Here is a 12373-nt window from a genome sequence, read left to right as displayed (position 1 = left end):
TTGAACGACCTGCAGGTTCGCCAGAGGAGGCATTTGAATCCGTATCCGGCCTGCTAGTGTGGGAGTGCTGCTACAGGAAGAGGAGGCAATCTGAGTTATTCGTGGATCTTGGCTTCAAGCCAGCCGAAAGCACCGTTGAGCGATCCCACCTGTTCGGGCGAGCCAGCATCCAGTCGCACCATTGCCCTGGAGCCTATGCCGAAAGGATCCAAGTGCTTGCCAGCGGAATCCTTCTAGATACCACGAAGCTATTCGCGCGAGAAGGATTCGTGATACAATTGCCAATGCTGAACCTCTAGTGACACGGCGCGGGCATGTTTTTCACGGGCTGGACTGTGCCGGTCTGGCTGCATCCTCTTGAAGTCGCTGTCCGGGTCGGAATGGCCATCGTGACCAACAAACATGAGTTTCGCTTATACTTAGCGTCAATGTTGTCGTTCCGCGATGCCAAACGCCTGCAAGGGCGTCCAAGGGTTCTATTCCCTTGCGAATCATTCTGTCCCATGTCCGGTCGCAGCGGGGTCGGTAGTGTTGGCCGCCAACGTCCAGACCTTGACACTGGACTCGGCGGTGATGCGTGTCGATGCCAAGAGTGGACGGCCGCTGTCGTCGGTAGCCCCCAACTCATTGTCAATGTCGCCATCTGCGTGGCTCGTCCACGCGCCTGAGCAAGTTGCAACCACTGACCCAGTAGGATGAACTCCTACGCTTCCCACGGGTGATTGATGAGCTGCCCAATCCCAGGACTTGTCAAGAGCGCCTGCCTGGGTGCCAACACCTTCGTACACCAAGACATCTCCGGTCTGTGTTCCCGCCCAAAGCTCGAAGCCCCCGGCTGACTCCCCGCCCGGGAAGACGTCGCACGTCAGTTGCTGCTGACTCGCAGCCGTCCGGCCAAGGAGCAGACTCAGAGGCTGTCCGGTTCCGCGTATGTCGTAGACCAGAATACCACTAGACTGGCGCTCGTTGATAGCCAAGTAACGGCCGCAGGGACTCCAGACGGTTTGCACGATACCATTGCCGCCAACGTTGTGTTTGAATTGATCCTCGGCCACGCCCTGAATGCTCCAGTTCGCAATGGCTTTGTTTGTCCGGGTCACATCGTACAGTCCCATCCAGCGTGTCCAGGTACCGGCGGCAATGATTGTCGCGCCGGACTCGTCAGGGTGCTGACTCGACAGTGACGACACCATGCCCTTCATGCCAACGCCGCCGCCCTTGAGAAGATGCCGCTTGGAGGGGATGGTGGGGATGGTGAGAATGGGGCCATCAGAACCGGTCCGTGATACGTCAAAATAGTCAAGTCGGTTGGATGAACCGGTCATAAAATGGGTTCCGGGCCAAGACCACAGGAGGGACTCGGCGCAGATGTACTCCTCCGTCTCCCGTCGAATTAGCTTGTAGGAGCATAGCGGAGGTGACGACTCGGACGCGGGAAAGACGTGATAGAGTTGGAGCGGGTGGTCTTTGCAGGAAACAAGGGCGAGCTGGGACTGCGGCTCGGACAGTGAGAAGTAAGGGGCAATGGCGGTAGAGTAGGAGGGCTCCGGGAGCTGGAGGTGGCCTTGGGGTCTCAGGGTCCGGGGTCTGCCGGCCGGGTCAAGGAGGTCCTCCGGCGGAACGTAGGCCGAGATGCGGTTGTCCGAGGCAGAAGCAACAAGCGTAGTACCGTCAGCGGACCATTGGACGCGGCGGAAGAAACTGGACGGCGGTGCTGTTTGGTGTGCAGCGTCAGCGGCGGCTAAGTCGGTAGTAGCAACGACGTCCATGTTGGGCGGATAGGGATCGGTTGGCTGGTTGGGCGATCCGGCGGCCGTCACAATGGAGTCGGCAGGCTGATCTCCGTCGGGATGCATGGTTGGCGGTCGGGAGTGAACCGGGATGCGCTAGCATTACTCAAGAGCGAGGGCGTGATTGGAGGCGCAAAGTGAGGCGGGAGCTTTTTTGCAGACGCGTTGAAGAATCAAGGAAATGCAGCAGCAGAGATTGCGCAGGTCGGTGGTGGCGAGGTATAGCAAACGACGCTGGTGATGCAGATTGAAAGAGTGCAGATCTGGGCGGCTTCCCGAAGTGTCGATCATCAAAAAAGAAAAAGAGTGTTGGTGATGTGTTGTGATGTGGTTCAGTTACTGGAGACGAGCTTGGAGGATGAAAACGAGCTGCAGCAATTACAATTTACGGCCAGTGCACCTGCTCTTTCCTGGTGGTGGGGGCCATTCTCGGTGAGGTATGTCTAGGATGTCTCACCTTCCACCTGACTTGCTCACCGAGGCTCTCACCTCCAGCTCCGGGCGGTGTGTCGAGACGGGAGAGGGCCAATCATGGCGAGGACATGGGGCAACCTCGGCACCTCCAGAGCTCAGCGCATCAGGGTTGCAGCAGAGTGGTGGTCATGGTGCATTTACGCTGCAGCTTCCCTTGCACCTCCCTGTAGACCCGCAGTTTCCTCACACAGATCTCTCCCAAGCACGCAGTTTCAGGCTTCGAGTCGGGTGCCTGTTTGGGCAGGCGCACAGCGAGACGGGCCACTGAGAGCGCTGAGAGCCACTGTAGCGATGCAGAAGTGACTTCCAGCTTGAGACCCCGACGTCATGGGGTCCGCCGGCACTGGGAACCGCATGTCCCTGGTCCTAGCGCTGATTGGCGTGGGACTTGCCGCCTGCACACTGCAACAGCAAACACTTTACTGGAGCCGTCCACTGGGGGGGCACTGATTGAGGTGAGCATTGAGCACCTCAACTGCCCACCAAATTGGTTGACCACACCGACCGCGGGCAGGCACACCAGGCCAGGCACCAGCGGCACCTCCCAGCGACCAGGGCACCGCTAGGAACGGCCCACCTGCCTGAGGTGCCCGCTACACATCTGCCACTGAATCACACCCATCTGCTTCCACCTTCCCGCCTCTCCTCCCCCAGCTCAGAGTTGCATCCAATCTCCAACCCCGCTGGATCCGGACCTTATTCCTCCCCAGCAGCTTCAATCTGAGCTTTCACAAACAACATCTACGCCGCCGCGAGCTCCTTTGCTGCGGCATCCGACGCTCGAGAAGCTCCAGCAGCTCTTCGTCTTTCTCGTTCCTGTCGACCGTCACCACTGCTTCGTCCAAGCTGCGCGGACTTTCCCAGCTTTCCTCCCCGACTCAACGTTCCCGTCCGTCGACCTCTGTCCTCCTTCATTTCGGCTTCGACCCCCATCCGAATCACCGACCGCTCGACCGACGCAAGGCGAAGTGATAGCTTATCTCGTGACCCCAAGTTGCCATTGAAGTCTTCCGACGATTACGCAATGCTCAGGTAGCCCTGCGCTTTCTCGTGCATCTTGTTGCTCTGCCTGCTCCCGGAACACCGCCATCTCAGCTTCGCGACCCGACGGACCACCTGCGCACGGCGACACTGCTCAGTCACCCCCCACATTGACTGCCTCGGCCGTCTACTTTAGCCTGCCTGGACAGTCAAAATCTCGTGAAGCACCAACGAAAGCCACAATCGCCTTGCCTTGTGTGTGCCCAGAATGGTTGCTACGCTGTTTGACGACCGCTGCCAGGAGCTGCGTTCTCCTGGCTTCCTCAACCTGACAATCTCCATGTGAGTCAAGCGCCGGGGAGATCCTCAATGCGCCAAGCACCCGCTAACTCTGTCTTCCCCAGCATCATTCTTGTCGGCCTTCTTGTCTCCTACCTCCCTCAGCACTATCGAATCGTCGCCAGAGGTACTTCGGAGGGCATTTCGCCCTGGTTCGTCCTCCTCGGAACAACCTCAGCCACCGCGGGCTTTGCCAACATCCTGACCGTCCCACCGTCCCGCCGAGATATCCAGTGCTGCAGCGAGCTAGGAACTTTCGAATGTGCTGCTGGTCTCTTGGGAATCGCTCAGCTTGGCGTGCAATGGATCTCCTTCGCTCTGATGTACGTCCTCCATGCCTATCAGCGTCCACAGGAAACTAACTTTGCACCCGCAGCCTCGTCCTCTTCCTCGTATACTTCCGCTACGAGGATGCCAATGTCCCCGATGAGGAGCTGGCCGACGACCCCCCTTCCAAGGGCACCGCCATCATGGTCGGCTCCGTGTGCCTGATCCACGGACTACTGGTCATCATCCTTACTGGTGTCTTCAGCATGGCTCTCCGCGACCACCTCGACTTTTGGGCAAACTTTCTCGGGGTCATGGCCGGTGCCCTTGCGGGAATCCAATATGTCCCCCAGATCTGGACGACCTACCATATCAAGCACGTTGGCAGTCTGAGCATTCCCATGATGTGCATTCAAACCCCTGGTGGCTTCCTCTTCGCCGGCAGCCTGTTCGCAAGGTTGGGCTGGGAGGGCTGGAGCACTTGGGGCGTCTTCGTCCTGACCGCGCTCATGCAGGGCGTTCTTCTTGCCATGGCCATCTACTATGAATTCCAGGAGCATCATGCCGAGCCGCCGCAATCCCCACGCACCTCGGTCGACGAGCCCAGACGGCCAAACCCCATCAGAACCTACTCCGAAGGCTGGGAACAGGGTCTGCCTGGTCCCTACACGGCCCATCCCGAAAGGTACGCTGATACAGAAGAAGAGCTAGAGCACTTGCAAGATAGAGAAGAGAGGCAGGTTGAGAGAGAGACGAGGCCTCTCTTGCGCCCGGGCGGCATCGGAGACCCGCGCAAAAACTACAACACCACGCATGATGACTAAGGAACGGCTATCGGGCCGGATTATGCTCTTTTAGCCTTGGATTGGGATTTTTAATAGTATTTTGCATCACAACAGCCCCTTCGAATAACTCTATTGCACATAGACCGCCGTTATCTGCTTGCCAAACCGGTTGTGACAGCCAAGTGACACGCGCGCTATGCAGATGGCATCCACTCTTCTGACACTCCCTGCCCGTTGAAAACTCTGTCTCTCGACAATTCTGATCTGTGAAATCGCACCATCGAATTATCACAGTCCCAACTACGGCGTTCTAAGATAACTCTGCCCATAACTCCGAGGGGTCAATGTTTGGCGAACGCCGGATCCGAGCGTAAACTGTGTTCGTACCCCCTTCGGCCGGGCACGCCGTCTATGATGAGATGAATACAAGACAAGCACAAATTACCGATGCGCAACCGCGGCCGGGACCAGAGAAGGCTCGTGATGTTTTGATGAGGTGATGATCAAATTTGTTTTTTGGTGGGAGGGTTCACGATCTGGTCTTTCCTGTAGGAGGGGTGCTCTTGGCAGACCCTTTATTGTTCGGGCGTAGGTTTGGCTGGTCAGAGGACCTCGGGAGGGTTGGTTGAGGGAAGATGGGCAGGGTTGGTCTGGTTGGAGATGGGCAACGTTGGAGTTCTGCGGGAGTTGGGAGCTGGGAAGGGTCCCTGGTGGGTGGTGCTTTACGTGGTCTGTTCTATTGAGGTTGGGCGCTTTGCGATCATGCTTGAAGGGCGTCCTTGGCCTGGGCTATAAATTTGCTGAGGAGTTTGAGTTGATGGTATGGTCTGCTGAGATAAAAACCAATGAAGGAGACGACGAGCCGAGGATCGCTTTTTGGGGATGAGCTGCCCATATTGCGTCGTCCAACGCCGCTTGGGAACCATAGATAATGCTGTTGGAGCTAGAGCAGTCCTTGAACTGCCTTGTGAATAAACTGCCGGTAGAAACGACGGACGGCGGGTAAGATTGAAAGATCATGTGTTTTTGTTTATCTGTGTGCGTGTCTGATGGCTTCGACGAGTTTACTCAGCGCTCATGTCTGATAATGGACGATCCACACCACAGATGACCTGATTTCGTTGTGGTGAGTGAGCTATAGACTGGGGCGGCATACGAGGGTTAAAAGGGAGTGGAACTGCCGGGTTTCGCATTCTAAACCGTTTGATTGTATAAAAGGCACCCAGGATGGACAGAACCCAAACACTTAGCAGCGGACAACCCCAAATAGAAAAGAACCCTTCGCCTTGTTGTCAGGCTTAACGACTTATCAACCTAATTTATGAGATTGGTAGCTTCAAGGCCAGGTCTACTTTATGTCACAGTGTCTGTGAGTAGCTGGCCCCTTCGTGTAATGCTCGTGGTTTATTCATTAGGTTATAAAGTGCAGTCAAGGGTGAAAGATAGAGAAGCAAGATGTTTGCTACATTACGAATGCAGCAGCGGAGAACCGCACTAAACAGCTAAAACGCATCCGACACAGTGTGCGCCAACTGCATAGTATCATCTCTGGCTCCCACTACGAGGTATTTGCACATACGAGACGGTCTACGGTTCCGAACATTGTCTGATATGGTATTTGCTTGGAACGCGCCACGGATCCTAATTATACTTTACCTAAGGTACAGTGCCGATATGAATGATGGTCCAGTGTGTTTCTAATTCTCATTACTAAGTTATTAGTATAAATCGGCTTGATTGAGGCACTTCAATGTTATCTAAGGCAGGATGCAATAAGCTCCAATCTGTTGCAGCACCTCCTTTTACGCGACAGTTGCAAAATGTGACCTTGAGTCCTTTGGAGCTTCCAATGTGGAGGTGAACCTCGGCGTTCAGCGGTGACACTTTGATTATACTATCTTCCTTCACTTCTGTCCCCCGATGATTTGACATTATACGTCCTGCCTAGTGCCGATCGTGCGATTGTCAGGACATGTTTTCTCAAGATGTGAGGGTAGAGCAACAAGGCAGGACCATTCGCAAGGCGCCTAATATCTGTCGAGCCACCCTATATTGGTGCGTAACGGCTTCCTAGACTAAAGCTCATCGCGCCTGGCATGTTTCAAGTACGCATGCCTCGATGAAGACACTGTGGAGAAGAAAAACTTGGATGGGTGCTACTAATCTTTATCATGATCAATCTTAGTGATAAGGATGCTCTTCCATTTCAAACAATGTCAAGAAGATGCAATAATCCTTACGGGCGCTTTCATTCTGGTTATATGGGCTTCATTTCTGCTTTACTTGTATCTGCAAGAATAAGCAAATCAAAGTGTTGTGAGTACAATTGACCGGCGACAGATTCCCAATAGCCCAACAGGCCCTCGGTGATGGCCTCAAGGTTCTCTGACAGAATGACTTGCTCGAAAATGTCGTGTTTCTCCTGTTCCCGTGCTGGGAGATGGCGCGTTCAACTGCAAGAACCTGGCTCCATTATCATCACGGGGATGCAGGAATATTCTGGTATAAGTACGCATCGTAATTGCGAACAGATGCTGGAGCAATTAGCGAGACACTCGGTTCAGGTTCTTAAACAAGGTGCACATTTGTCCGAGGCGTAAATGGGAGTGGTCCTGTGTGTCATTTCTTCTTTTGTACTATTCGTTGGTATTAGTACTAATACAAAAGCCAGTGTTTGCAAATGACTGGCGATGACTCGAAGTGAATCAGGGCGAGGAAACAAATGGCCCGTGAATCACCTGCCGAAGACGTGGTTTGCGCTCGCGTTCTGATTGGCCAAAGCTCACGAGTCGAATGTGTCATGCCTCTTACCCCGGAGCTAAGACGATCCCGGTCCGCGTCGAACTACCCCCCGTCGCCCATTTCCACCTCACCTCGCTTCCCCCTTCAACACCCCGCCAGCTGTCTCCTGTTGCATCCTCATTCTAGAAATCCGCTCTCTCCTCGTTAGAACAGCATCTAGACTGCATTGGGCTCTCATCCGTCCCATCTACTCGTCTCTCCACCGCGCGCGCGTCTTATCAGTTATCAGTTGCGCCTCCACCCCGCGATCGCCGCTGCGCCCTTATCGCCCCTTATCGGCAGCCCTGAACCCTACCTTACCTCAACGACGACCGTCCATCGAGGTTTGACCGCACCTCCAACGCGCACGCGACTCCGATCCAACGCAAGTTCCGCCCAGCATGGCTATCTACGGTGCTGTCCCTCCCCCGGAGGACTTTGACGCTTCGGCCGCCGTGGCCGCCGCCCCCGTGATCGAGCCGATTCCCCCGCCACCGACGCAGACCCCTCCCGCCCCTCTCGATCCCTCGCAGACATCAACGACCGCAATCGATATCGAAGCGTGGACAATCTCGGCGCTGGAGTCCCTCAGCGTCAGCCCGATCGCTCGCGGCACAGGGACACCGCTCGCCATCAACATCGACGAGCAGGTCAAGAAGACATCGGTGACTATCGCCACCGACGCGGCCGCCGTCCAGCAGCCGCCCATCCGCAGGCCTCTGAGCCGAAGGGACAGCCAGAAGAAGCGAGAGCAGTTGCTGAAGGGTAACGAGGGCAGCCGGCAGCGTCGGAGATGGGAGAATGGTCGGTCAACCCCTTTTCTTGCCTACCAGCTCCAGATGACATCACCACATTCTCCGCTCTAGCGTCTCCGTCCTCTACTAACCTCTCCGCCTGTCTTTGCAGACCGTCTTGTCGGCGTCCCCAACGCCCAGCCTCCCCTCCCAAGCGACTGGGAAGTTCACCCCACATACCCCGTCCAGGTCGTCCCCTACGATATTGCGAAGTTCTGGGACACCGGCCTCCGCCAGCGCATTGAGGATAAGACGGCCAAGCTGCAGGCTCAGCGCAAGAAGCAGCAGCGCAAGAACGGCTCGGCCACTGGTCTTGCTATTGGCGAAGTCCCTCGCGACCTGCGTGAGACGGCCAAGCGCACACCTGCTGTTAAGGGCTGGGTGCGCGTTCTGGAGGAGCCTGTGAGGAACTTCCTGAAGGAGCGCAACGAGGAGAGCGATGCGGAGGGCGACTCTTCGGACGAGGAGATTGTCTTTGTCGGGCGCAAGGGGATGAGTGCCGCTGGCAAGGGCTGGAAGAAGGCGAGACGTGAGGTTGGCAGCGAGGAGGTTGACACAGGCATGGTCTTTGATTCACTAGGCGACGATGAGGGTGCCTCCTTCAAGTATGTACATCGCCGCCGTGGGATTCCTTCATTGGAAGATCAGTTGCTAACTTGTTACAGGCGATGGCTGACGCACTCCATCTCCGACTACTATGGCCTCGAGTCCCGGTCTGTCACAACCGGCAACCCCGAGCGCCGCGTAGTTTATGTTACAGTGAAGGAGACGAGCAAGCACTCCGGCCCACGCAAGCACACAGTCTTGCCACGCCCGTTGTGGGAGATGTGCTGAGCCGCATGTTGACTGCTGAATTCATCTCGTGTGTTTGATATGTGTCCCTTCCCTTCATCAAATTTTCAGTCTTTTCCCGGGCTTTCGGTTTGGTTTCAAGGTTGCATCACCTGAATTGCATACTAGACCTCTCATCTATGTCGTACTAGAAGTCGAGGCACGCTGCCTTGGATGACGAATAGAGCATTCAGTGTCTTCTCTACTTTGGTACAGCGGATGATTGGCAGCTGACACGCGATGGGTATTAATGGCAGCTGGTTTTTGTGCATCTTGCGATCACCACTTCAGATGCTGCTTACTCACTATCTACAGCATGTAGTCCATCTCGGTGATGGCCTCATCTACTTGCGAGGCAGGGCAGTAATCTTAGCCCTGTAAAACCTTGGTCGATCGGTTGACTAGGCTGACATCGCAAGTCTGTTTCCTGCTAGACCCAGCCGAAAAGGGTTTAAGAACAGATGCTTCAATGTGCTGAAGCTCCTGATTGAGAAAGGCACAAATGGCCTGCTTGTCTTTGACGTAGCCTTGGAGGTCGTTGGGAGACCAATTATTGTCTGCATTGTCATTCCTCTCCCTTTATCATCACCATTTCCAAACGTCCAGGAAGGCTCGTCCAAGCCTAGCTGTGAATCAAACACTCGCAGACAGCCTGGTTCGAGAAGTATCATACGAGTAGGGTCGTTCGTCTTGATCCACTTGCTCTTTATTTCGAGAATTATCTACTGGATATTCTTCTCGTTGTCATCACCCCAGCTGTGGCCCTCCGCCCAGGCCTTCAGAGCGTCATAATCATAGCACTGATGCTGGTAGCCCCATCCCAGACTTCCCCCGAGCTCTTCCGACACCTGCCACTCTATGGTGGTGTCAGCGCGACACTGGATGGCTTGCCTGACGAAGTCCCAGCAGTGACTCAGGTGTCCGAGGTCGATTTCGGTCGAATTACCCTCCCGAAGCAACTTAAAGAAGGCCTCCCGAGTTGCCCACTATTGAAGTTGTCAATGTCTCAAAACCTTTCAAGAAACGCGGGTCTTTCCATTCAGGGACTCGAGGTGTAGGGATGCTAATCACTTACCACGCAATGCAGCTGGTGAAAGACCGATATCACCCCCTTGTATTCGCCCATGGTTGCGTTGAACTTGGGCACCTGAGGAAGCGCCGTCTGGTTTTTGATGACGACGAACCCTCGGCCGACTGGAATGAGTTGTCAACTTACGCGATGGGGAATTTCCTGTTGCTGGGGGAACATACGCGGCATCAAATCATCCCAAGCTTTCTCGCTCTCATTCGTAACCGGGCCTCCATATATAGGTTCGGAAATGAGCGTCTTTTTCATCGGTACTGTGTCACACCTCACATTAGTAAGTTTCCTTGGTGTTGTTCCCTCTCCTTTCTGTGAATCATCAAAAGGGATAAGAGGAAGTTTCTTTACTTTGTGGTGGAAGCCATGAGGGCCGTGGGTCCGGACCGGTGTGTGGTGTTGGTTGACCGACCCCTCGCAGTGCGAGGCACGCGCATAAAGCGACGAGGAAAAGGTTTGAACACGAAAGTGCTATGATGGTAATCGGCGCCCATGATCTTCGGCTTGTCCCACGAGCCTGGTCGTCGCTGTTGGAATTATCGTCGGACCACGTGAGCAACCTGCCCTTTTCACGGTATGTCTCGGAGTCCATTGCGGCAGCTTTTTCTCACCAGCACTGTGCCTGGCCGTGCAATGGTTCTCAATAGCGAGAATCACACTTTTATGGATCAGGCCGCAACAGCAAGCTCCAAATGTTCAATAATCGGCGAGTAAAGGGCGTTCATCTGGATGCCGCGCATCCCGATTATGTCCGCTGACATTTTTAGGTTTGCAGGGAGGTTCCGGCATGGCACTGACTGATCGACAACATCCGCCTCAGAATCAGCCCGCTTTCAATCTCTTGACTCGCAATCGTCATATTGCGAGTGCCGTCTTTCCGAGTTGGCGGTAACCGGAAAGTCAGATGAACCATCCTAATGCGAGTTTGACAGACTTCACTCGCATAGTTCATATCCCATCCGTAACAGTTCACCAGCCCGATGAAAATGAAGCTCATCATTCTGTACTCAACCAGGCCGCAAAAGAGAAGCCTTAAAGCTCTGCTCAAAGAGCAGACGGCACCAACACATCAACATTCAATAACAAAAACATAGACACAGCTTAAGTGGCGCAGGTTCTATCAATAAAACCGCTGCCTTTAGAGGTGGCCTGGGGTCTGAGACGCCTGCGGGGCTCCGCAGACATGCACGGCGATTTTTCGACTGTTACGGACTCTAAGCTGTAGGGAACGACGTAGTCGGCAACCCCGTACATCCCGTCGGTTGAATGACTAGAACCCGACGGGATCGTACAGCCCCGCCGAGACAGAATACCCCCTAATTAACTCAAACACAGACCAAGGATACATGGAGACTTTTAGCGATACCGATGGTCATTTGCGTAGAGACTTTACCCCAGTTTAGAACTTACGGCCGCAAATCTACGAGGCCGGACTAGTCACCTTAGATGTATATAAAGAGTCTACTTTGCGTGCCTCAAAGAGTCTTTTGCGCTACTCATCCATCTCGACCATTCATTCACTGTATCGCAACCAAAAACACTATCTTTAAACCAAACACCACCAAAACACCATCACCATGAACTTCAAGGTCCTCCTCGTCACTGCCTTCGCCGCCTTCGCCGCCGCCGGCCCTCTTGGCGTTGACCCGACCTCTGAGAGCGGCGAGCTGACTGCCCGCCAATGATGCATTAGCAAGGTCGACGGCCAGCGTTGCTGCGGCTTCTGCAGAACCAATGGCATCTGCAAATAAAGAATTTCCGTACGCACCATCCACATGTTCCATCTTACATGTGGAGCACGTCAGCTAACAGATTGACAGTTGCTTCGTCGATTCTTGAGAACGTGCCGTTATGTAGCGATATAGAGATATAGAGCGGGTTGGAGATATTCAATTTCGACGTGTACGATGTCCTGTATCACACTAGGCCTGGTCCGTCAATGTTACATGCCTGACGCCTTGAAAATTTACTCCATCTTTCTTTCCATTATGTTTACTGGCTGCCCTATGTTGAACTCCAAATCGCGAACGCTGCGTCTTACATTAGTTCCGGCCCAACAAACGAAAATGGCTCGGCACGCAGAAGCACAAATGATAACATACCAACGTATTTGTCACGGGCTAGAGCCCGGATTGATATCTCCGGCTTCGCCGGAGCAGTTACCGAGATCCGGCTCCGTTGGACCCACTATTCTGCCGCAGTACGCCGCCTAACCCGGCCTGCTTCACCGCTGTTAGGTGCCTACCCTTG

General features: G+C 54.5%; 3 protein-coding genes across 3 annotated transcripts; 2 read left to right on the top strand and 1 right to left on the bottom strand.

The window, feature by feature from the left end:
• Nucleotides 1-491: 491 nt before the first annotated feature.
• On the bottom strand, nt 492-1856 carry COL26b_013903 (uncharacterized protein; the record flags this gene model as incomplete). The annotated part of the gene is made up of 1 exon (XM_053186488.1): nt 492-1856. The coding sequence occupies one exon, from the start codon at nt 1854-1856 to the stop codon at nt 492-494; it is 1365 nt and encodes a 454-aa protein (XP_053029560.1).
• Nucleotides 1857-3513: 1657 nt separating this feature from the next.
• On the top strand, nt 3514-4675 carry COL26b_013902 (uncharacterized protein; the record flags this gene model as incomplete). The annotated part of the gene is made up of 3 exons (XM_053186487.1): nt 3514-3587; nt 3650-3907; nt 3961-4675. 3 exons carry the CDS (start codon nt 3514-3516, stop codon nt 4673-4675), a joined length of 1047 nt encoding a protein of 348 aa, XP_053029559.1.
• Nucleotides 4676-7818: 3143 nt separating this feature from the next.
• COL26b_013901 (uncharacterized protein) lies at nt 7819-9045 on the top strand (the record flags this gene model as incomplete). Its single annotated transcript, XM_053186486.1, has 3 exons — nt 7819-8221; nt 8324-8816; nt 8877-9045. The coding sequence occupies 3 exons, from the start codon at nt 7819-7821 to the stop codon at nt 9043-9045; spliced, it is 1065 nt and encodes a 354-aa protein (XP_053029558.1).
• Nucleotides 9046-12373: the final 3328 nt, after the last annotated feature.

Source organism: Colletotrichum chrysophilum (genome assembly GCF_026319265.1).
Source record: "Colletotrichum chrysophilum strain AFK26 chromosome Unknown scaffold_267, whole genome shotgun sequence".
In the NCBI taxonomy this organism is placed as follows: Eukaryota; Fungi; Ascomycota; class Sordariomycetes; order Glomerellales; family Glomerellaceae; genus Colletotrichum; species Colletotrichum chrysophilum.
This window is presented reverse-complemented; position numbering and strand designations above follow the sequence as displayed.